This window comes from Drosophila elegans, unplaced genomic scaffold (assembly GCF_018152505.1).
Source record: "Drosophila elegans isolate 14027-0461.03 unplaced genomic scaffold, ASM1815250v1 contig_149, whole genome shotgun sequence".
Classification (NCBI taxonomy): domain Eukaryota; kingdom Metazoa; phylum Arthropoda; class Insecta; order Diptera; family Drosophilidae; genus Drosophila; species Drosophila elegans.
Genome location: NW_024545513.1, coordinates 3,365,047 through 3,391,574, shown reverse-complemented (window position 1 = coordinate 3,391,574; position 26,528 = coordinate 3,365,047). Strand labels below are relative to the sequence as shown.

Here is a 26,528-nt window from a genome sequence, read left to right as displayed (position 1 = left end):
TTTTGTTCCAGCACTAACCAAGTGTCATTGTTATTTTTCGTAATGTAATGTAATGAACCGAAACCGAACCAAAAATCTTTACATTTGAATAAGTGAACCGTGATTGCAATTTTCGGACATTGTTTGCAAAAGAGAAGAAGAAGCAGAGGAGCGCAGCAGCGATATTGAAACAAACAAACAAACAAATAATCGATTTGTTTGTCCGGCCATGCCAGTGTGTGCTCTCTTTTTTTCTTAAGTGCCGAGTGCCGCTAAATTAAATAATTGCCCGTCGCAGCCAATAGCAGCCACCCATTTTCCCTCCTGAGCGACATAAAAAAACAGAAGACAGCAGGTAGGATGCAGAACCACTAACAAATGACACTCTTTGCCGATATAGCTTAGTAAAAATCAATAATTAGAGCTCGTTCCCAAGCAAAAAAGGTATGCAGTAGCCAGAGAACAGAACAAATCGGCACACAAAAACACAGTGTGTGCATGTATGTGCGCGCACACAAACACACACATACAGCTGCGGTCAAGAAAATATAATATAGTATTTAAAAACAAATTGATCAAAGTAAAATATTGATAAATTTTTAATATTCCAAATATATCAGATATTAAAAATATTTGTATTTTAATAAAAATTGTTATAAAAGCAGTTACTTCACCAAATCAAAAGTTTTAAGAAATTATTAACAGCTATTAACAATAAATATCAAAGGCTTTTTTTTGTGTTTATTGGTAAGTAGCACTATGATAAATTAAAAGTGGTCGTCCAGTGCCTTAAAGGTATGTTTTGGGAACTTTACATTGTCCCATCACTATTATTTTGACAGCAGCTGTAAGTGTGCAGTCGTGTGTATGTATGTGTCACACTGAATATTGGACATTTTATGCAAATAAAAGGCGAAAGATAAAAGTCGATAGTTTGTTTCGGTTTTTGGCGTTAAAAGGTATATGAAGCATACTCGGATGCGAAAGCTACCGATTCGTTACGTTTTTATTTTTATCTCCTTTCCGACTTGGAAATAAAACAATAGATAGATGCTGCAGAAGTAGTAGGCCTTTTCAAAGGCATTTCCTGGCTATTACGTAGCCAGAACACACATGCAAAAAAAGCACATGCGACGTAACATTACGACCAACATCAAAGCGGAAATTCAAGGAACAGAAAGGTTTCTCCGCTGCACAGTGTTGCCAGAAGTTAAGCTCCTGCATAAGCTAAATTCTGAATACAAATAGGATAAAAATTAAAAATAAATGCTGAAAAGCAAGCTATATTCGAATGGAAAAAAAACAAACATACAAAAAAAAATAAGTTATTAATGATAGTAGTTATAACGCCAGTGTTGCCAGGTGTTAAGTTAAAGCATTGGCTAAATTCTAGATAAAAATAGGCCAAAAACTAAAAATAAAAACAGTTTTTTATTTTTAGTTTTTAGCCTATTTTTATCCAAATGAAAAAAAAATTTCTCATTATAATTCCAACATTTTAAACAAACATCTTCTTTCATGCAATACAAATATACATATGTAACTGTTGGTGTTCAACAACAGCTCTGCAACTTATTAAATGTATGTAAAGATATTTTTTATATACGAATATAAAAGATTAAAATCCATTTAAAAAAACAAGTATTATTAACGTTGGTCTATATTGAATGTGCTTATTCATTTTAAATCGATCACTTCATTACCAAATTTATCGTTTGTGTGTATACGACATAAATATTTTGCTGGCAAATTGTATGTGATGCAGCATTATAAAAATATGCTTCATTTACGACTATAGGCTATTTACAATTTGTAAAAGCTTTTCCATTTTCAAATATGCTAGATCTAGTCTGAAGTGGGCTAAACTGGCAACACTGATTGCGTACCATTCCGTTCCATTTCCCATTACCCGTTTCACTTTCTGGGCCCAACCAAAGTGGCTCTTTAAGCCAATAAGTTCGCGTCCATTCTTGTATGAATTGCATTTGGTTAGTGGCTCTACGCTGTCGCTGTTTAACAAAACAGATGGGAATACCTACTTTTTATGTATATTCTATTATTTCAAATGTATAATTACTTAATGTGCCACAAAGTACTGTGCTTAGCACATAGTGAATAGCATATATACATAGTATATGGTATAGTGCACTTTTGGCCAGGCAGTCGATGGCTGCAGTCCGCACCGCGGTCCCAATTCGCCAAGAGAGCGTGAGTGAACGAAAATCGATTGAATCGTGTAACTAAACATACAAATAAACATACATATGTATTACTTATTTGTATGTTTAATGTTACATGCATGCGAATGAACGCATGCCAATAATGCTTGCGGATATAAACAGTTTTCTCCTATTTGAAAAGTCGAGATTGTATTCTCCGCATTATTTGACATTTTTTATGTCTTTGCCTTCTATTTGCTAGCGTTTAGTTTAGTTAAGGTGAAGTAAGAAATATACACCTCAATATCCACCAAAATCAACAACTAGAACGAAAAGAGAAATATGAAGTAAATACATACATTTGTGCTCAAATGCAAGTTAGACTTAAAGCTTAAGCTCTTCATTTATGTTTGTATGTTTCATTTTGAATAAAAATTATTTTATTTTTTTAGTTTTGAGCTTCTGTCTTAGTTTAATTTCGGTATAGTCTTTTTTTCGGAATATTGGTAATATCATAATCATACTCTTTGTTTTTGAATGTCCGCCGACTTTATAATGACGTTTGCGATAAAATCGCTTCAAAGTTTTATGTACTGGATAATTTATGCATTGGGTCGGTCGCTTGAAATTCTGTATCTTTGTTAGTTTTGATTCGAAGAACTTACTAAAATAAGAAAATAGACAACGAAATTTTTAAAACCGTACACCCCTGTTTAATTAGCATACAAATAGCACAAAAGATTTCACCAAGATATAAATAAATTCGTGAAATTCGATTCCAGAGTCATGTTAAACAGCGCAAATAACAATTCTCCCCAGCATGTAAGTAGACGAAAATCGTCATTAAAAATTAGTTTTTATTACGACTTGTTTATGTGTATATATATTATATGTTAATTGTATAAAAATCTCGCGCACAGCATGCATGTTAAGCTTAATAAATATTGCATTTTTTATTGTATCGGTTTTGAAATAGCGCGAAATTTTTTTTTTTATTTTTTATTTTAATTTTAGCTACAATTTTTAAAGTTTACGATTTTATCGTAAAGCTTATAGAATTTGAAAAATTAGGAATTAGCTGTTGGGTTGCTTCCTTTTTTTTTTTGAAGTAACATTGTTCAAATATACATCGGATTAGACCTGACCTTTTGGAAAATTTTAAAGATTGTATTAGGTTGATTACAAAATTTACGTTTTTGTTTAAAATAACGACAAAATTTGAAAGTAGATTAAATTGTCCTTTGCAATGGCTTCAAAAAAACTGTCAAACTTTTTTCGCTCATTAGTTTATGTAGATATTTTTCTCAGATCTTCACAGCTCGTTTAAATTGAGTCTCTCGTTATATCTTAACTTTTTTTTAATGAATCACAATAATACATTAATAAAAATAATTTATCTTTAACTTTTAGCAGAAATGATTTCTGTTTGTTAAAAATCAAAACACTAATCATAATTAATAAAGAAAAAATATGTTCTTAATAAACAATTAGATAGAACTAGTTCTGATTTTGATATTTTAGACGTTTACATTTTTCGCCATTATTTGTCCGACAAATGACACTCGACACACAGGTGCGGTGTTTTATAAATATATTGCAATGAATTAGAAGGGGTCAAAACAACGAACAATTTTAAGAGGAAATCTTGAGCCTAAAGAGTTTTTGTTGTTTCAATTGTTCGATTTCGAGAGCTTATTTACCATACACTTCACGCATAAATTGCTTCTTACTATTTTACATTTTTTAAGCTTCAGTGCATAGAGATACTTATTTAAGCGGATGCATGTGCTTTACTTTCTAAATAGGTATTTCTTTTTTTTTTTTATCAAAATTTGTGTTTTTCATTTATAAACAGACAACATGTTTTCACTTTATATATTTTTTTTGTCCATCGACATAATTTAGGTTTTTTATTTTGTTAAAAACGGAAGCGAAAAGGTATCTTATGTAAAAAATTAATGAGTCGTCCTTTTTCCCACCTACGCGCACATAGTTAACATACAAGACTGTAGGCTTCCATTCCTCCAAACATCGACCGAAAATAAAATGTGTTCTTCAAACAGATTTTGTAAATGTATATCCCGGAGCGTAATATTCGCACACACGCACCCGTATGTGTTTTGCAACATATTTATTTTAAAAATGTTGTTGTTGATTACTGCAAATTTTGATACGCAAATGCAACTCATGCATCTCTGAGTTTGTGGTGCAGCTGCTGTAGCAATAACCGCTCCACCGGCATCCAATTTTTTTTTAATGTAATTTCGTTCATGCTGCTGGGCTGGGCTGGGCTGGTAATGCCTTTCTGACATTTTGACTTCATTAATTTGGCTAAATCTGCCTTCTGGCCGCCTGCAAGCGTTTTATCAGCACCAAGGCATCTCAATTTTCGACATGCACCGTGCATTTTGTTACACTTCAAAAGAAGTGATATAAATGTCATTGAGCAATGTTGATATCCTCTAGGTCCTCTAAGAGCCCTTTTCATTTCACATTTGCCCAAGCATGAATTATAGGAAATTAATTCAATCCAATCAGGCAGAAGGTTGCAAAAAATATATTTTTAATAATCCATATTGCTTAAAATGAAGCCAATATATGTTGGTTGATAACCTCGTAAATAAATATATGTTTTCAATGTCTTCTGGTTATCGTGCCGCACAGAAGCTCGCTTTGAAACTTAAAATAAAACAGATTGATCTGATCCCTTGCATTGAGATGGACAGCCACATGTGGTGTCTTCGTCTTCGTCTTCCCTTTAAAAGGGTATATAAATATCGAGCTACTCAAAATACGCAGCTAGTCGCGCAAATTATCTATACACGTACAAACATGTGTTTTTGCACATGTATGTACATTTAAAAAAATTTTTTTTTCATAATTGTAGTTCTTTCTATAAAATTAGCTGCAGTTTGCTTTTGTCGTTGTCAGTTAAATGTCGGTGCTTAGCCGGGAAACTCGAAATTCATCAGTCGCCAAGTTGTACATGGTCTTGAACGTTCGTTGTTTGAATAGTTTTTATTTATTTGACAATATTAAAGAAGTGCAAGTTAACCAATAATGTATCCAGTTTCCTACAAACCAGAGCGTGCGTGCTATAAATCATGTCACCATGCTATGCGAATAGCTTCGAGATCCTCAATTTTCTACCAACGTCAACATTTTTATGCCGCATCAAGTTTTGCGGGCAAAAGGCCCAAATTTTTTGTTAAACGGAGAGTTATTTTTCCCTCATTGCCCTGCAATGTAAGTAGATTTTATGAACTATATATTAATGGCACTGTGGGTCTTGAAAGATAAATATTTTGTATGATTTTAAAATTAATAAATAGTTTCGACCAACAAGATGTGAGGATTTTTTTTAACTAAACCTATTGTTGTGCTCTTGTATTAAAAACGTCTTGCTATAACTGTCTATATGGTGTATCGATGTTTTTGTGCGTAATATTGAATTAAAGCAAACATTTTGTGTTTGTATGTAGTATTAATCTATTAACAAAATGTAATTGGCTTACAAAAGAAGAAAATAATTGCTTTTATTCTGTTAAACTGAATACAACCAGTTAATGCAGAAAATGCAAAAAAAAGTAAATGCACCTATAAGTACTCCAAATTACTACATGCATACACCAAAATCGGGTCCTTGAAAGGAAGTTTGAATGCTTTTCGTTGTACTGTACATGTTATGTTAAGTGTTGAAATGAAAATGTGTAACGCCTCAATATATTAACTACTATTAAATTTATTTTAAATGTATATATATATAATATAGCCGGTGAGTGCACCATCTGAGATCAACATGAATGGCTATAACCGCAAATCGCCACAAAAACGGCGCTATGAGATGACAAAATATGCTGGTTAGTCATGATCCCTTTTGATTATAACTATATTTTAGATTTACAAAAAAAAAAAGAATTGAACTCAAAGTTGAAACTCTTTTTACAGTAACACCAAAAAAGAAAATCTGCAAGGAGCGCATTCAGCAGCCGAAAAATACAGTGGCAATACTGAATGAGTTAAGACATGGACTGATTTACAAATTGGAGTCACAGACTGGTCCGGTGCACGCACCTTTATTTACGATATCCGTTGAGGTAAGATTGATTACTTTAGCAATCTTGGAAAACGAAAATTTCCAAATGAAAAAATGCATTTTTTAAGAACTTGGATTTGTTCTAGTTATAACAAATTTATAGTGCATTCTTTATTTAATCTATTGCTTTTATTGCTAAACAATGCCCACAAAAAATACTTAATATTCAAACTGTTGTGTATCACTTATGTCGTTCAGGAGTTATGTTTAGTATTCCACGCGAGCTCTACTAAGTTACATATGAATAGATCAATAAGAACATAATAAGTAGTAGCAAGCACGGCAGATAGTCATAAAAAAGCATGTCTGCTAAACGTAAGGGTTAGTGAATATTGTTGAATATCTAGCATCTGTTTTATTGACCCGAAACCCGAATCGTTTTAAATATTAGAACGAAGGAAATGTTGATTAGCCCGCATTTGACTACAAACTTCGCATTAACTTCGCAGGTCGATGGACAAAAATACTTGGGCCAGGGTCGCAGTAAAAAGGTTGCACGTATCGAAGCAGCCGCTACCGCACTCCGCAGCTTTATACAGTTTAAGGACGGAGCTGTCTTGTCACCTTTGAAGCCAGCGGGCAACTTGGACTTTACCAGCGATGAACATCTGGAAAATGGTATTGAAAATATGTCCAATGAACAGTTGATCGCAACCAATAAGGCGTTGATGTTGACTGAAAAGAAATACAAACTTACCTCGCTTGAACAACCCACGTTGCGTCCTCAAAAGTTGTGCATGAATCAGAGCAAGTATTAGTGTTTTTTTTGTTCCTTTTTTGTTAAATACTTTAATTTATTATTATGAAATCTTATTTGTTACTGAATTGACTGAGTTGTGTGACCCTATGCACTTTAACTTGAAGTGTGTAAGTATTTCAAATGTATGCACTACACAAATTTGGATTTGGATTAAGAAAAAAATTTGTGTTACCCTTGTTGCGTTGCTTTTCGTACATTGATAATTATTAATTAGTTATTAATTGTGTAAAGCTAAAATAAAGAAGGCGACATTTCTAAACATTTTTTTAAAGAAAATTAATGATCTTCCCGCCAAGTAATGTTAATTTGCTAAGTATATTTACAACAACATTACGCGTTCAATTATATAGTTAGCGATACTTGTTTTTCCATCGACAGAAAAACTAACGTAAAAGCCCAAAAAGTTTAGTATTACCATGGTGAGCTGGCCAGATCTGTCAATATTCGGTATTTTATATCAGTACTCAAAATAATAATATGGCAAAACCATTTTGCTAAAAGTTTGTTCACCAAAAAAGCTGCAAGCAAGCATAAAAAAGTTGTAGTTGTCCTTATTAATCACGTTGCAGACTTTTCGGCGAAAATATTATATTCTTTGCAAGTGTATTAACTGTCTACAGTCTATGTAGTAAATCTATCGGAATAAATAACTCTGTTAAATGTGCCATAGGGTTGACTTGTGTTGATTTTAACCTTTATTTTGTTAAAGAGTTACATAATAGCATATTTGGACTGAAGCTTTTATGTGCATGCGAATGTTTTTAAGCTGATTCATGGTGAACAGTGCTAGAAACCGCTATTTAAAAGTATCAGTTTAAATGGGCTGTTTATTTTATGTTTTTTCTTTTAACATTCTCGCCTTTTTCCTTAAAATATTTACGTTCAGTATTAATATGTCTTAACACGCCTAAATAAAAAACACTGTGCAATCACAAAGCTACAAAGTATGTAATATTAAGAAATTTCAATGCTAAACGCACATATTGAAATAATTGTATTCGAACACAACATTTTGCTTAAGTCATTTGTATTCGTTTTCCCTGTTTATGTTTTCCCTTGCATTTTTCTAATACGGTTGGAGAACACTACTGCGTGTGAAATAAGTTTAGATGACTAAGACCAAATTGCATATTGCATATAGCAACGAGCAACCAACTATCGCTACTAACTACTTTTTATATTGCTAGATGTGAGCAAGAGTGCCATTGCTGTCGATGGCCAAAAAAAGGTTCCGGACAAGGGACCTGTTATGCTTCTGTACGAGTTGTTCAACGACGTTAAATTCGATTGTATTAATATTGACGGAGCTCAAAACAATTGCCGCTTCAAAATGACAGTTACAATAAACGAGAAAAAGTTTGATGGAACAGGTATGTGTGTGTGTGCATATATTGCACAAGTTATGTATATTGGTAAATACATTTATTTTTCCAGGTCCTTCCAAAAAGTTGGCCAAAAATGCGGCAGCTAAGGCGGCACTTGCATCACTGTGCAATATTTCGTACAGTCCGATGGTGGTGCCGCAGAAAAACGTTCCCCTGCCAATTGACGACAAGTCGTCGTCAATGGAGCTGCCGCAGATACATGCAGATACCATTGGACGACTGGTGCTGGAGAAGTTCATGGAAGTCATCAAGGGACAGGAGGCCTATTCGCGACGCAAGGTATTGGCGGGGATTGTAATGACAGAGAACATGAATTTTTGTGAAGCCAAAGTAAGTCGGTTATCTACATAACATATATTATTATAACTATAATACCAAGTGTTGTACACTTCTTTCGTGACCACCAGGTTATTTCCGTTTCGACGGGCACCAAGTGTGTCAGTGGCGAGCACATGAGTGTGAACGGAGCTGTGTTAAACGATTCGCATGCCGAGATAGTCTCCAGGCGCTGTCTTCTGAAGTTCCTCTATGCACAGCTGGACCTGCAGTGCAACCAGGGTATAGTTGTTTGATGCATATGCTAAGTTATATACTTTTACACATACTAAATAGTTAATAGTTAATATTTAATATTTAATAGAAGTTGAGCTTAAGTATAATGCATAATTTAGTTGTTGAATGTATACATTTGAAATGTACGGTTTGTCAATCAAATTGGACCCGTTATACTTATTTTTTTAATGGCGCTAAGCTTGTTACTAATATTTGGGTAAACATAATTTTAACCTATTAAAAAGCAAAATTGGAAAACCGTTTTTTAGTACAAAAAGAAGGTATCTTTCATAAGTTACTCAGCTTTTGTTCTCCTCAATTCAATGGCTGTGGTATCATTTGCTCTAACAGCATCTCTCTCTGACGCATTCACATATATATATATATATATATATATATATATATATATATATATATTATATATATATATAACATATAAACTTTAAACTTTACCACTGCTTTTATTCTTTATTGTGAAACAAAACTACTGACCACGTTTTCATTAAAAAAATGTGTGAATATGTCGCTGAAATCAGAGTGTTTCTAATTCTGAGTAGCTGCAACTTTTGTATTTTGTATTGCTGTGTCACAAGTATTTTAGTCATTTTAAATAATCACACACCTTTCCAAAATACAAAATCAAAAACAAAAAAAAGTCGAGTCAATTTTGAAAATCTTCATGGTTAGTGATTGAAACAAAACCAGACTTTCAAAAGTAAATAAGTCATTGTTGATCTAGAAATGAGATATGTATCAGTGCGTAGTAGTACTTTGAAATTGGCTTTACGCTTCCCCACTTTAATGGCATACTAAAATCTGTTTTGCATTGTTTTATTGGACTTCTTTTCATGCATACCTGTGCGTATTGGTGAAAAGAAAGAAACTTAAACATAAATCTAAATCGTTTTACTTTAATTTATATTTGATTACTCTTATTCAATTTTCTCCTAAATTTAGCCACAGCATATCAGTCGATTTTCGTGAGGAATACTGATGGGCAATACCCTTATAAACTAAAATCCGGGGTACATTTCCATTTGTATATAAATACAGCACCTTGTGGGGATGCACGGATATTTAGTCCTCACGAAAACGACACTGGTGTTGATAAACATCCAAATAGGTTGGTACAAAAGATATTCTATAAATACTTGCTATTATTAAAATTTTCAAATATTTTCTTTACTTATTTACACTTCAAAATTGTATGAATCAAGTAGTATCAAAATTTATCAATATTAGTATGTTTCCAAATAAAAATCATGTTTTCTGTGCCAGAAAAATATGTATATGCAAAAAAAAAACAAAAAACACATTTATATAATTGTGTGCTTGGAAACACAAGTGCATAACTTGTTTCGAAAATAAGGGACATTTGTTTATAACAAATTATAAATTGAAATGTGTATAGAAAATATGTACACATGTATATGTTAAATTTATTTTGAATCGATGCATACTACATTTGTTCGCATATTTTCAATATGATTTCTGGGAACATAATGCACGAATCTGTATGGATTTAATATATGAAATCAGTTAACTAAACACAAGCATGTAAAAAAAATAATTCAGGTATTTACATTTTTTTTTGTTGTGTTGAGAATGGTAAATTTGTAAGGGGTTTTTTTCTACTGCCTATACTGTCTGTCTGTCTGTGATGGCTCAATCAAATGTATGTTCTTAAATTTAAATCGTGCTGCTTGTCAAATAAATTAACTATATTAAGCTCTAATGTGATGTTGGGCTTCACTGTAGTAAATTCATTTTTGCTTACCATTGAAGGGGAAAATATAACACAAAAGAAATTACATTGTAAGCAATACACCATCCGAATTTAAATTTTTATTCCTGTCCGTTAATTAAAAATTCTGGTGCATGCATAAGAAGTTTAAAGGTCCTGTGACCATTTAAATCAGGGGTGATCAAAACTGCATTATGGCAGTGCATTTATCAATACGATTTAAAAAAAAAAAACATGCCAAAATGTACCAAATGTTAGTGTAGAGTCGAGAAAAAGAATAAAAAAATTTTTATTTGGATTAGCGATGCAAAAAAAACGCAATTTTGGTTTGCCCTGGTTTTATTTGTCTTCCATTCATGGCAAACTGAAATAACTTAGGAATATAATATATTTATATATTTATATATATATTATAAATTATAACTGTTTTTTGTAGTGTATTGAATTAAAAACATTTGATGCTAAATTATTTAAATTGTGGGGGCTTGCCACTCCGACAAAAGCCATCAAACCAAACCAAACTGAAGTAATACATACTAAGTTTTGTTCCCAGTATGACTCTTGGCATGTTTTTGAAACATCTCTAAAACAAGCAAATAATTATAGTTTTCATATTCATTTTTATAATGGCGACAACGAATCATACATGAAATAACCATCAATCAACAGAAAAGCTCGTGGCCAATTGCGTACAAAAATCGAGTCCGGTGAGGGGACAATTCCAGTCAAGAGCAGTGATGGAATACAAACGTGGGATGGCGTATTGCAGGTAACTAAAACGACTCGATTATGAAATATAAAATTCAAAACATTTAGTAATATTCTGTGATTTTTTTTTTGTGTAGGGCCAACGCTTGCTGACCATGTCGTGCTCTGATAAAATCGCACGTTGGAACATCGTGGGCATACAAGGCTCCTTGTTGTCTTCCATAATTGAACCAGTGTACCTGCATTCGATTGTGCTGGGCAGTCTGTTGCACCCAGAGCACATGTACCGTGCAGTGTGCGGCCGCATTGAGAAGTCGATCCAGGGTCTGCCACCGCCGTACCATTTGAATAAGCCACGCTTGGCATTGGTCACATCGGCAGAGCCGCGAAATCAGGCCAAGGCTCCGAACTTCGGCATTAATTGGACCATCGGCGACACCGAGCTGGAGGTGGTCAACTCGCTCACTGGCCGAACAATTGGCGGTCAAGTGTCGCGCATCACGAAGCAGGCGTTTTTTGTTAAATATGGCTTTCTAATGGTGAACCTACCAGGTATTTTAGCCCGCAAAGTAACCACAGACTATGGGCAAACAAAGGCCAACGTAAAGGACTACCAGGTGAGGTTAACTACTGGTTGTCTCAAGTTCTAGCTCATCCAATAATACAATGTTTTTTAATTAATTGTAGACGGCGAAGCTTGAATTGTTTTCGGCTTTCAAACGAGAGGACCTTGGCAGCTGGCTGAAGAAACCCATTGAACAAGACGAATTCGGCCTTGCCGAATGATGACTGCATTCAGCACTACTATATAATTTAATAAAAGACAACAGAAACGGCAAGCAATTAATAGAATTAGATGATATAACTTGTATGACAAATTCATATGTAGTAGAATGCATATTAAGTTGGTTGCAAGTGCAAAGACAGCGAAATGAACTTCTCCAAATGATTGGCATGAACCTGCCAACAACCTTGTGCACCCATTTCAACAACAACAACAACAGCAAGCACACAGATGCTAATGCTCGATATATAAAAAACGGCTCTAGAATATTTATAGAATAGAATGTAGTTTTTATGCTGGAACTGAGTAAAGGAGTATTATGGCGTTTTTTTTTGTATCAATTCGTTTTAAAATTGGCTAAAGCAATTTCTATAACTCACCACTCGAATTATTATTTATTGTTTACAACAAAAAACATTGCCTTAACCACACTGCTATAATTTTTAAGAGAACTTGGCTTTTGGTTAGGATTTAAATCATGTTTCAAGAGAGTTACAATTTACAGTCAAACTTCTATAAGTGGAACGACCACCAAAACAACTTCCAGTTGAAAAATAGAGTTATGGATAAATTTGGTTGAGAAGGTTTAAGTTATAGAAGTTAGGCTGTACATTTAAGTAAACAAGAAAAGCAAAAAAAATTCAATATTTTGTACAACGACTTTAATTTGATGTTTATGCGTATATGTTGAAGTCATGTCGATTATCCGCTAAATTTTCGATCGTTCCTAATCGTTGTCCGATTAAAATTAAAACTGTTATTATAAAAAAAGGAAAACCAATAGTTTATTGGTATAAATTGAAAAAAACAACGAAGTTATAATTTTTTGACTGAAATTTGAATACACCCTGCAAGGGTATACAAATAAAATCAATAAATGACAAAAATCCAAACATAGTTCTGTTATCATTTGCAACGACATAATATTTATAATAAAGTCACGCTTAGTAAAGATAAAGTAGATTTTAGGTAAATCTACATTATTTTCAAGAAATAAAACTGTGTTCTTGGTTAAACAACTTTTACTATAACAATTTACCAAATAAATTATGTAGATTTCTTTATAATTACAATATTAGTTGAAATAAATACCATGCAAACAAATAGACTAGTTACCAATTTTATAGCATGATAAAAACATATGATCTATCTTAATGTGTAATCATGAAGCTTACGATGCCATTTTATACGTAGACATACATATATTTAATTAGTTGTGGTAAATTATTTGAACATCGTACATAATATTTTCTACAAAACTTACTTCTTCCTGATTTCTTCCAATTGACCAACTGCTGGTTGCTAAAGGGTCAAGAAATTTGCTAAAATACAAAAGTATTTTAATTTTATTAATTGCTCTTCCAACATGACCTGAAGTATTCCCCTTTTGAAATGTACATGAAAATGCTACGTTTGCTAAACAATAACTTGTCATTTTGAATTTCGCATCCAAAATTCAGTGATGTAAAATAAGTATAACGTCAAAGTTGCATAAAAAACACAAAAATGAAAAAGACAACAAGACTTTAGAGCAGAACAGCTTATTTCGTGCACTCATTTATAATTTTTCAAATCGACCAAGAAAAAATAAAGCGTAATCAAACAAACTAATTTTTATTTTTTGTTGGTTAACATAAAGTTAACTTCCTTTTCCTTTTGTAATTTTGTAAATTTTTTTTAAATTAACACGGAGTAAGATTTATTAATTTAATAGCATAATTTTAGAAGGATTTTGCCAGTACACAAGCTCCAAAGGCCGTTACAACCAATTACAACTTATATAGACATCGTTTAATAACTTTCAAGTTGTCATTATTGAAAAAATAAACAAAAGATTTCCGTTTAGTTTAAAATGATACAAGTACACTATTTTTTCCGACGCCTGCCAAAAAGATATTGGCATACTTTTTGGTAACAAATAATACACAACAACTTGTGAAATGCTCTCCCTTTTTTCGATTATATAATATATACCACTCCAATGTGACGATATAATTGACTTAAGTAATATTTGCATAAAATACCGCATATGATGGATAAACAAAAGTTGATCTTATATAAAATACTGTGATACTAAATTTTACTAGTACTTCCAGCATAGCTGCATTTTATCCATTCTTAAATATTCTATGATATAGAAGCAGCTGCAGATAATAATCAATGACTATTTAGGAAAAAAAGAAAAAATTTTAAGTGACATGTACAGTGCTTGTCTACATTAGATTTTCAAATAAGAAATTTTACAAAATATATATACGTATGGGAAAAGGTAGGTATAACATTGGGATTACTCAAATATCATTTTTGATTGCAATGCAAAACAATAGGTTCTACGATGCAAGCATATATAGATCAACTTCAACTTCAGTCAACTACATTTTATTGCAGTAAAAAAATACAAAAAGTACAGAAAACTTAAAACCAAATATATACTGGAACATTCAAATTAAAAACTTTAATATGTAGGTTAGATGCCGGTATATTCAAGACCCAGAAAATTAATGTTCAATAATTATTGAAATACTTATAGAAGTAAAAACAAACAATGAGATATCTTTTTAAAATTTGAAAATCAGTTGGGGGAAAATACATATTTACAATATAGTATGCTAGTCATTAAACGGGTATTCAACTCTTGTTATGGAATGGCTTTAATTGTTCACTCCCCACGTTATTCAGTTGTCAAAAGCATATTATTTCATAATATGATTGAAAACTTTTTGCGAACAAAAGATAATATAAATATCACAGTTTTAAATGGATACCGTACTTGCAAGCTTGATTTAAAAATGCATATAATACAATAAGAAGTATACAAATCAAAAGATTGCACACAGTTGCAAAACTTTTGGAAAGTAATTCTCTCTCTTCCGGACAAAAACACAGTCCTGCAAACATAAGTAGATGCTTATAGATTTCTGCGGGCTATGGGCTATACTGTATCCCGCTAAAACAGTGATAAGATGCGTTCTCAGACCCGTACTACTATAATGTGCTAGACCAAAACGTGAAAATGTTATCAAAACCATATGGCAAGAAGAAAAACTAAAAAGAAAACCAAGAACTACGCACGTAGAAGGTACACACATATTGCATATGTACGCATGTAAGCAATCTAACGAAATTGTATGGATTAGTCGCGTAGGACTATTATTCCATTCGCAATTGTATGAATACTTAAGGCAACTGATGTCAAACTTGGGTTAACTTATATTCTTTAGGATCCAAACATGGGCAACATCGAAGGTGAACACTTACTAATTATTTGTAGTTTTAAAATGTTGAAAGACTATAACCTATAAGATTATCTAAGACACAACGTTCAAAACTTATTGTCAATCAGAGAAAGAGTGCACATGATATAACAAATAACAAATCTGTTATAATTTACATTTTTTTTCAATGTCATCTAAGACATTTGTGAGATTCATAGTACACTTACTCATTATTAACTTTTTATTCTGACAAAAGGATGATATAAAAGACACAAAAACACTTAATATCTAGATAAACCGAAAAACGTTATTAAAACTTAGGTTTACACACACAAAAACTGCGCTGATCCATACTGAATACATTATTGATTCCTCCCAAAATTGTATCTTTAAATGATAAGTTAAAAAAATAGCACTCAAAATACAACATCGCTTCTTTAATTTTAAAACGAAACCGTCTGTAACAGAAAATTATGCATAAATCTATATAGAGAAATACACACTTGTACGTTACACTTTGTTCTTGATCCAAAATTAGTGCAAGTATCCAAATGTTTAAAAGATAATAAAAGCGAGCAACAACTTAGTTAACTGTTGCCCTTAACCAACAAATGTATCAATAACTTAACAATTTTAAAATAGATTTTACGATGGCCTTTTTGTTTTATAATCGACTGTCAGCCAATAAAATAACCCCCACGTAATTGAACCGAAATTTAAACCTTATAAGCCTATTAATATTTACATAAATCGTTCGGTCTCCAACTACTGTAAATGAAAATTTAATAAATTACCAATAATATATATAGAGTACAACCCTGGTTACAAATTTGTATTATTTGAAAAAATATGGTGCCAGCCATAGAATGATTTATTAGTTGTGCAGTGGTTGGGAACTTCTATCACTTTTAATTATAAACAACATTTTTTTGCTTGCTTTGGGTGCATCATGGCAATATCTCTGTAGAGAATAGGAATATGTTCTGCCGTCAGAGGCAATTTTCTGCAAGCCGAACTTTTATACCCTTACAGCTATTACAAAAATGAAATATTCTATAGAAGGACTACATTTCGATTTTGATGTGTATACTTTTAAAAACGATATAGTTATTTCGCTTCTCTAACGTTTAGAATTGAGAATTTGTTTAAATATTCGTGAAACGTATGAACAAATATAAAAATCATCATGTATCATAGGCATAATAAATTAAATATTTTTAAAAATGATAAAAAAAAATTTTTTTTTAACGCCAACTTGTAGGGTTGATATATATATGCATCAAAATTTTGGTAACCCTGCAAAAGTATTCAAACTTCGGGCTGCCGTAGTAAGCTTTCGTTCTGTTTTTTACTTGATAATTGAGTTTAAGGAAACTGCGCCGATTTGCCCATGTTCTGGGCAGTTGCTTGGACGTGAATGCATTGTCGCCTCGTTGATTGACAGGCGTTTGATGGCAGCCGGACTTGCTTGATGAGTGACATCTGTATAACGGAATTAACGGGCTTATCTGCATTCTGGATTGGAAGTGGTTTTGAATCACAGCCGCCTCCCTGGAGTATGCATATATGCATATACATACATACGTGGATTTCGAAAAGAACGGAAATTTGGGACGATGTCCGAAGCCTTTTTTTGTGGTTGTCCAGTCCAGTATAACCTTCTTCTTACAGAGCGGTTTTGCTTGATTGGCGCAGGAAGTGTGTGGGTCTCTCATTGTATAGTAGTTCTCTGACGCCAACTACCAACTGCGGCCTCTTTGTTCCCGATTTAAATGCGATTTCAGTAGCTCCAACTCTGACGTCTACGAGTTTGTCTACCATCACTCTGGGCCTGGTTACATCCAATCAATGTCGATATGTGGCCCAGCAGATGTGTTCCTCGTCCTTGTGCATGTTTGGACAGCAGTGAGTCGGAAACCGAAGAGTTTCCCGGCAATTGAACACAGTTTTATCCTCATCACAGACGTCATCAGTTCAGCACAGCAGCTCAAAGCTCAGCAACCCACCGCATTAACATCGCCATCGGCACCGGTGGTATTGACTTTGGAAGGCCACTGAAGGCAAGGGCACAAACAAGCAAGCCAACATTTTTGATTTCTTTGCAGACTTTTAGAGAGTTTTTATACCCGTTACTCGCAGAGTGTATTGAGTTCGTTAAGAAGTATGTTACAGGTAGAAGGAAACTGTTCGGACCCTATAAATTTATATGTTCCTGATTAATAACCAATATATTCAGCCCCGCCCACAAATAGCAAAAGTCTAGCATGTCACTCTGAGTCATGGTAGAGTCCTGTTATTAAGCTGTATATGTTCATCGGGTCAATATTAAACGACTCAAATTTTTAAAATCGAACCAATATTTTAGAAGTTATTAGCATAAATGTAAAAATGTAGCTTGTAGTAGTGATTCTGCAGATGGCACCACCTAAAACCTGATTTTTTCCAGAGGTCATATTTATTTTGAAATTGGTAAGCTGGTAGGTAAAGGATATCTAATAGTCGGCGCGCTATAGGCGTTCTTTCAAGTTTTTTTTACTATCAATGGAATGTGAATTAAACAATATTTGTTGCTGTTGCTTGAGTCCTTAAAATAGGGCAAAATGTTTTCTTCTAAGAGGTTGCACCTTTGTCAAAACGCGCTAATTCGAAGCAAATTTAATATATTTTGCTATTTGTTGAAGGCGCCTCCAAGAGCGGACACGCGTTGTTCAACTATGATTGACTGACAAGGGTTGATTAGCGACACCACTGACAATCTGCCGGATGCGGCGGTCCGTCCTTTGCCACTTTGCCCCTTTCTTGGCTTACAAACATGGCATACATATTTGTTTAGTTCCTGCCCGGGACGGCGGACCCTCAGTTGTTTAGCAACTGTCGCTCTTGCTGTCATCAAACAGTTTGCGTTTTGGCTTAGTTAAGTTGCTAATAAAAGAATGGTTTCATTTATTTTCCTCTCCATTCGAATTGCCTTATTTGGTTACCGGTCGAGTAGCACCATTTGTAACCTCAACATCCCCCCAAATCACAAGTCGAACTCGATGTTGTGGTGCTCATATAGTGTCGCACATATTTACACCAGGCTCTGAGGGTAAAGGAAGGACCCACCGATCAAATGAACAAATGAGTTGTGCTTAATCAGGTATCGAAAATTAATTTGTTCAAGCTTTTGTGGTCGTCATTACCGTGTTTTATGCATGAAGTCTTGCTCACCCATTGGACCCACTTGTTAGGGTAAGTATGCATTGGCTCATTCGAGTGTCAAACGAGGCCCACCACCATCTCAGTCACTTAAGTTTCCACTCCTGTTTGTCAGCATCCTTTAAAACACGTCAATTAGGAAAAACGGATTCCACATATGCTTTTCAGTTATCAATTCTCCTTTGGATTGAAGCACAAACCGCAGAAGCCTCTGCTGGAGGGAATGCCTCAAAGCTGTAACCTGATAGGCAATGACCTTATGTGTTGACGTTTTTGGTGCGAATTGATGTATCATGTTAGACGATCTCGAGCTAGCTCAACCCGAAATTAATGGATTTCGACTGGCGCCAACAGCCCTCGACTCTGAAGTCCAATGTGCAATCAAATACCTGAGCCTGAAACTGTTGCATACTCTGTAAAACACACAAACTAGAAAAGGAGCTGACTTTGGCTACCCAAAGGTTATATGGGTATTGCAGCCTTTACAAATATGTAAATTTTATCAAATGACTTTTAATAGAATTTTATATCAATAAATTGAAAAACAATGAAGTTATGCCGATTTCCCAATAAACTGTTCAATGGTTTTTAAGGCAGCTATGTAAAACAATCGCTTCTGAATTAAAACAAAATATATATCTTAAGTTAAAAACAAAAAGAAATTGATTTCGTATCTTTCCTATCGACTATATGTACGATGAAGACGCCCGATTTTAATAAAATTAAAACTTTTAACTAAAATGGTAAAAAATTACTTTGTTTTGGAATATAAAAACAAAGAATTAAACCTATAGAAAAACTCTTTGCAAGGTATAAAAAATGCGTTATTTTGAAATGTATATATATCCTTAGTTTTTACATTTTCTACTTAATTCTACGTTAAAGCGTTAAAAAGATCTTTAAATCTTATAATTTTTTTTATCTGCGCAGTGCACGATAAGATGTGAAATATTCCGAAATTCCTCCCATGGTAATGCTGACCTTAGTTGGCCAAAAAACAAAATGTAGAAGCAGTGGTGACCAGGAAATACTAGAATATGACAATATTGCTCTTGATTTATGATGCCATAAATCTACCTTTTCGCTTTCGCTCACTTTTCGTTGGGAACGCGTAGGACATTGGCTTAAAACGGTGCCAGACTTCGATACTGCCCTGGTTATATTTCGCCCCTTTGCCATCCTTTTATATGTTAAACAATGCGCTTAAATCTTCTATGCCCTTGTCCTACTTACATCTGCGGTCAAAATAACAGCACCTCAAGGTTCAAATGCATAAGCTTGTGATATATTATAGAAAAAATCTGTACTTTGATCATTTGAAATTTTAAAACATAATAAATTTTAGTATTTTCCAATAAGTTTTTGGATCGTTCTTACTTCTAATTGAAAATGCATTTTTGAAATCGTTAAAATATCTAAATCTCGAGTAAAAAGTATGTTGAAAACTTTTCGAATTTTGTTGTAATTTTTGGCTCTTTTCTGTTTTTATAAAATTTAAACATAAATAATTACAAGTTTGAAAAGAATATGCTTTATATTGAAGCTATCGAGATGAAAATTTTCCAAAAGCCTTCTTTTACTACTAAAAGTATATAAGTAAATTACCGAGATAATTTTTGTATTTTCAGAATATGATATAAAAATTATTTTAAAACCATTTATAGCTTAGACAGACACACAATTCGAATCGATTGATAGTGCCCATTAAATCACTTTTAACCAAATAACTACACCCAAGAATATAACTGAAAGTTTAGTTTTAATAAGTGTGTCTTGGAAATAACCTACAGAAAGTAATAAAGTATAAGAATTAATTCAATAATAAATGACAAATAGGGTGGTTATACTTTGTATAGTTACCTTACTATACTTTGTAGTTTAATTTTAATATCGATGACTTTAAAACTGGCCTTATTTTTAAACCACATAAGTTTTACGTTTCTGGTAAAATCAATAGTTTAATGTCAAAAGTTTAAAATGCATGTGACAATAGTTTGTTTTTGTGACAATTTTTCGTTGGGTGTACCAAAATTTGTAAGCAACATATTAGCTAGAGCTCTCCACTCCCGATTTTGCATTTTCAATTTGGGTTCAAGCATTTACCCAACACTGGAAACACTGGACTTGCAGACGGAGAGTTCAGCTGATCGAGGCTCCTGGCGCAATCGAACAATGCAAAGAAAACAGAATTGAAATGAAATGAATCAAATTGAAAAGCCAGCGACAGTTGTTGTGTAAGCACACACGGAAACAGACACAGAGACGAACACGAACAGACTGCGGCGTCAGAATGCACAACACAGATATATGGTTGCCATACATATGTGGAAGCTGGTGGTATATGAATAAATGCGGCTCAAACGCCTGGATGACTGACTGACTTGTAGCCGGCCCAATTGAAAAACGCTCATGCCAAGAACGGAATGGGGCTCCAGGTTGAATGTGTACCATCGGCAGCGATTTGAGCGCTGAACAATGGTGCCAATGGTGCCACCTGTCCATCGAAATGGGGATTCGGATTCCCAGACAACTGCTTTTCGACAGGACAGGAAATACTCTTTCGCCGTTTCATCTCATCGATGATGATATCAAATCTATTTGCCGGTTAAGGCTCAAATAATTGCTTGCAATAAAATCATTTCTGGCAAACAAACATATATAAAACAGTTTTTATATAAAGTAACATTTGTGGCAAGTAAACAGAAGTATAAAGAGTATGCAGGCATCGATGTGAAGAGGATGCGAGTTGTGGTCCATCGTTTTTGTTCCTTTTGGTCGTTCTTGAAGCGAATTGTGCATGTGTTTCTGTCTGTATTTTTCAATTTATATAAACAAAACATTTTAATTTCAGAAATTTAATTAAACAACACACCCGATGCGATGATAGCATACGTGTCCGTTGTCCGCTGTCCGTTGTCCGTTGTCCATTGTCATTGTCCGTTTGTGCTGACGGTGGTGCTGGGCTGGCATTGATGAGCGGTGCTCAATCAGGACCAACCGCACACGATAATGGTGGCAATAATAAATTAGCAGGGTCGGCTAACGAAACCAGCCAATGAAACCCTTGAGCGATGGTCAAAATTGACCTATCAGTACCATCGTTAGTGGCCGATAATCCCGTACGTACATGTGAAAAGGGCGGACACACGTGGTGGCACCACAAGCGCTATTTAATATCCTCATTAGACTACAAAATCGCTTAATGGAAACATCTTTGCCCATGCACACAGAAAAAAAATCAATCATTAGTAGTTACTGTCCCATACTACTCAAAAAAAAATAGGTAGTGGCCATAAGTAGTTTACCCATAAAATTCTTAAGAATCGACGATTGTCTATTGATAAAATTAAAAGTAGTACACATAAAACAGTTTTGCCACTATTTTAATTGTTTTAATACTATTTAAAGGTCCAAAATATAAAACAAAAAAAAATTTGGAAAAAATTGTTTTTTTTTTATTTAAGTTGTTGAAATACTTTTCAATGGTCCAACAATTAAATGCAATTTTTGCTAATAGTAAAGTAACAATTTATCTATGTCAATTTATCCATTTCACATTTTTTTTTTCTGTGTGTATGACCCAGGATCAGCGGGGTGTGCTCAGTAGGGCAAGCCCGATCTTTATACCTTACATCCGGTTTTTGGCTTAGTAGCAGTCGATACTATTTTACATGACGGTTTTCAGTTTCAAGTTTTCAGAAAGGGTCGCCGGTCGGCAGGCATTCCACGTGCCACAGCGAACGAAACTAATTAATCGGAAAATAGCTGAGCGAAACCCTTTTTTGATAGGCGGCATGGCATGGCATGGCATGGTCCACAAATTTGAAGTGCATATCGGTGCATGAATACAGAGAACCTTTCGGTTAATTAATTACCAAATGGGAATATAAAGATCAAAGCGATTAAAACGTCCACACACTTATGTATATGCTTATGGTTACTATTTGTGTCGTCTTCCACTCAAGTTGGCACGGACACACAGCAGGGACAAACGTGGTGTTGCTGTTGCTCTTGGCTGTTGTCTATACCGATGGGTTCAGGTCCGAAAGGTGTCGCTCAGATTCACAGGAGTGAAACAAATCCCTTTAGTCATAATTCATTAATTTCTGTATTTAGATTTGAGCGCCACGTTTTTTGCCAGAGCTTAGTGAACCCAACACCACCCAACCCAACCCTTTCGCCTCCTATTGGCCACCAGCTTCCAGCCAGCAAAGCACAGCACCACCTCACTTTTGTCCGTCCAAAGGACTCAGCAGGATACGAGTAAGGACATGGATACAAGGCTCGCACGTGAACGTTTAAAATTGGAAACGAGTCGAGTCTGTTCTGCTTCTTTACAACGTATCGTCTTACTCCTAGATGACGTTGGGATTTTCTTAAGGGTTTATCCCGAGTTGCAACGCAAAAAAATACGCTATTTTTGGGAAGTACATATTTTTTTTATAAAAAAGGTCCTCTCTTTGATTTTGATTTGCGGTGACCAAAATTGTAGTGAATTGGAGCATTTAAAACAAAAAGTGTCATTAGATTTACTTAAATAACTGGGAAAACTTAGTAAATACAAATACTTTGTACTCAAGAAAAATATTTAACGCTTTGATTTCTATACATTTAAATTTTTTAAACATGATAATATTAAAAATTTTTAAACATTTTATTTGACTAATTTCGGAATTGATTTTAATATTTAAAAATAATTTTAATGTAAACCATATTTAACTTTAATAAAAGGCATTATTTTTCACATTACTAAAATGTTTTAAAAGTAAATCAGGCAATTAAATAGGCATTGTATTTAATATAATTTTTTAATATTTCAAAGTTTTCAATATTTCCATTTTTTTTCGAATATAAATGAAATTTTAAGGACGAACTTATAAAAAAAAGGTTTTCTAAAACTTCAATGTGGCAACCGCATTATTATTTGGTTTCAGGTTGAGGGTTTTCTTTTAACCAGGTAAAACTAAAATTATTTAATAGGCCTTTCAATAGCTTGGCAACTTTGATGATGCATTTTGCATTCCAAATCGAATTATGTGGCGCTGCAATTGGCTGTAAATTCACTTTTCCGCAGCATGACAATGGGGGGTTGGAGTGGGGGAAAAAAATGTGTAATTTTGAAAGCGGCTGTGCAAAAGGGAGGTGGTTCGCGGGACTACATCAGTACAACAGTGGCATCATTTGATGGCTTTATTGCATGTAACTGGACAGGACGGGGCGGCGACTGACCGGACCTGCTAACAAAGTAAAAGAGGCAGAAACTTCAACAGCAACGTTTGCTTTTAACGTTAATTTATGCAACTTTTGTCAAACGCATCGAGCTGTCGTCTGTGTGCGCTCACTTGTTGGAGCGTTATACCTACAACAGTTACAACAAACGCTGGGCTGCTGACAGGAGCCGAAGTTGTGGTGTGGATGGTGGGCTTGGTTCAGCTTGGTTGTGTTTGGTTTCTCTGCTGGATTCGGAAATCAAGGAGCTGGGAACTGGGTAGCGAAGCCCAAACCGTTGAGCCAACTGATTGGCTCAGGCAATACGCTAAGCTACGCTATACCATACCATACAATACAGTACCCATGGAATGTGCGTAGGTGTAGGTTTCATTTTGTGTGCTGCATGTAACCGGATGCACTTCCGCTCGGTGACAACAACAGTAACAAAAAACAGTAACAGTAACATCAGCATCAACATCAAAAAGAACAATACGAACAGTAATGCCAGCAATTCAATAAAGTTTGACTTTGCAATGAGCCCATCCTCATATACTATATACTATATTGAGACACCCAGAACCAGGAAACCACACTATTACCCATTCTTTCTATAACAGAGAGCCGATTTTATTTTGCCCAGTCAAAATGCTATTAAGGATTCATACGATCTTGTTGTATACACCCAAAAAAAAAAATTGTCACAGAAACTAAACCAATGTAACATGATTTTTTAAATTATTTTAAACTATTAATACAACAAATAAGGCCTCAGACTACAGATTTAAACTTTTCGATACAGAAATGAAACTAAAATGTATAGGAGTTATATTATTTAACACTTTACTATTGTCTGTTGTTTATTTCTAAGACACACATATTAAAACTAAATTTATATTGCTCAATTGGTTTAGGAGAACGAGTGTTAGAAAGTGTTAAAAAGCAGCAGGCATGATAGACTTAAAATTTGTATAAAACGTTCAATGCTAAAATATGTGTTTTAAAAACAAGGAAGGTTTACTATTTTGTGTAATAAATGTTTCCATTTTTGAACTTGGTTTGCCTGCTCGTCAACAAAAACGATTGCGAAAATTGAAGTCCTTAGTTGTTCAGCAGAACTCTTTTCATTATAAAATTGAAACTATCTCCTCTTTTGCATTAAAAACATATGTCCAAAATTATAAAACCCTTAACATGGGTATACAGATAATTATAGGCGACAAAAATAGAATTAAAATTATTTAAGCTGCAAATAAGCCATGCTCTTCAGATGTATATTTTTTAATAAATATTTGATTTGATTTCTATTAGCGTTGAAATTTTAGGTTTAATAAATAAGTCGGTTTTTTGGTGACAATACATATCACACAATACATGTCAATATTTAATTAAGTCAGTGCGAAAAAGTTTAAGGAAAATGTGTGTATGTGGTCCAAATTCCTTAAACATGTATCTTACAACAGCTTTTTCTAGTCAGATGCATGACAATGACTGAACCCCTCTAGTCCGTACATCACGGTAGACAATATGATAGATCTGGCTATTATTAGTTCTATATTGATTGTCGTACGCGCTGCCAGAGGCCCAGTTAATGTGATGATGCCAAGACAGTGTTTTGTTGAAAGTTATGTTCAAGTTAAATGCTTGAACCACAAATCTTAGTTTACTCTATAATAGGGGCCAAATAATTCCAATGATAAAGACCTATTTTAAGCTATACCCAAGAACATAATGACGATGGATAATAAGATTATTAAGAGCCGAAATATAATGGAAAATATACTAGAATAGCTGGCAATCAATGCTAGTGGGCTCGTCGTGCAACAGTTACGGTCCTCCTTTGCTCCACGTCCACCATTTCAGCTGGCTATGAGCTGTGAGCTATGAGCCATGAGCTATTCCCCTACATCAGCGGAGGATCCTGATAGGTGCACGGTGCAAAGTGATGGCACTTCGGCTCCTCTGCTGCATGCACTTCGCACTTCGTGGATGCGACACGTCCCGAGGCTGTGTTGCCAGTTTAGCCTTTTTCAAGCTAGATCTAGCACATTTAAAAACAAATTTGAATACATTATAAAAATTGGCTGGCATATTGTAAGTCTATATTAGAGTTGTGACTAGTTAAAAATAATGCATTAAACATTTCATTAGAATCGTGAGCATTACTTATTTAAAAATATAAATATAATGTATTAAACATTTCATTAGAATTATGAGCATTACTTATTTAAAAATATAATGAATACATTTGTCACTAGCATTACTTATATTTTTATAGCTTTTAAAAATGTTTAATATTTTTAATTTCTAATTTTTATTTAATTTTTTAATTTTTATAATCTATATCAAAGTTGTGACTAATTAACTACTTTTGCAATGCATTTATCATATCAATAACTATTATTACTTAGTATTTTGCAAATATAATTACATATTTTTTTCAGTATCCATACTATTTAGAAATCTAATGAAGTATTTGTTCTGTAGCTTTACTTTCATGACATCTTATGCAGTTTTTTTATTAGCATTACCTTTTTTTAAGCCAACTGAAATATTTTGTATTTAATTTAGTACAGCATATCTACTTCATATTTATATACATATATATATATATATGTTTATATTTGTATACAAACATTTTAACATACATCAAATAAGTTGTGGTGCTTAATTATATTCTTTGAAAGCCTAACAACTATAGTTGAATTGAATGAAAGTAAAATAATGTTTTGTTTTGGAT

The 26,528-nt window shown here is 33.7% G+C and overlaps 1 protein-coding gene across 7 annotated transcripts; it reads left to right on the top strand.

Moving 5' to 3' along the window:
* The first annotated feature begins 19 nt into the window (after nucleotides 1-19).
* LOC108138412 (double-stranded RNA-specific editase Adar) lies at nucleotides 20-16,195 on the top strand. Of its 7 annotated transcripts, none has more exons than XM_017260600.2 (12): nucleotides 20-334; nucleotides 2,921-2,960; nucleotides 5,911-5,998; nucleotides 6,087-6,235; nucleotides 6,684-6,981; nucleotides 8,182-8,364; nucleotides 8,429-8,709; nucleotides 8,787-8,937; nucleotides 9,889-10,054; nucleotides 11,345-11,444; nucleotides 11,521-12,000; nucleotides 12,071-16,195. In XM_017260600.2, exons 2-12 carry the CDS (start codon nucleotides 2,925-2,927, stop codon nucleotides 12,167-12,169), a joined length of 2,031 nt encoding a protein of 676 aa, XP_017116089.1. In that variant the 5' UTR covers nucleotides 20-334; nucleotides 2,921-2,924; the 3' UTR covers nucleotides 12,170-16,195. The 7 variants fall into 7 exon arrangements, with proteins under 7 accessions (XP_017116089.1, XP_017116090.1, XP_017116091.1 ...); XM_017260601.2 differs by having other exon boundaries at nucleotides 2,860-2,960; XM_017260603.2 differs by having other exon boundaries at nucleotides 21-334; nucleotides 6,684-6,852.
* The last annotated feature ends 10,333 nt before the right edge of the window (nucleotides 16,196-26,528 follow it).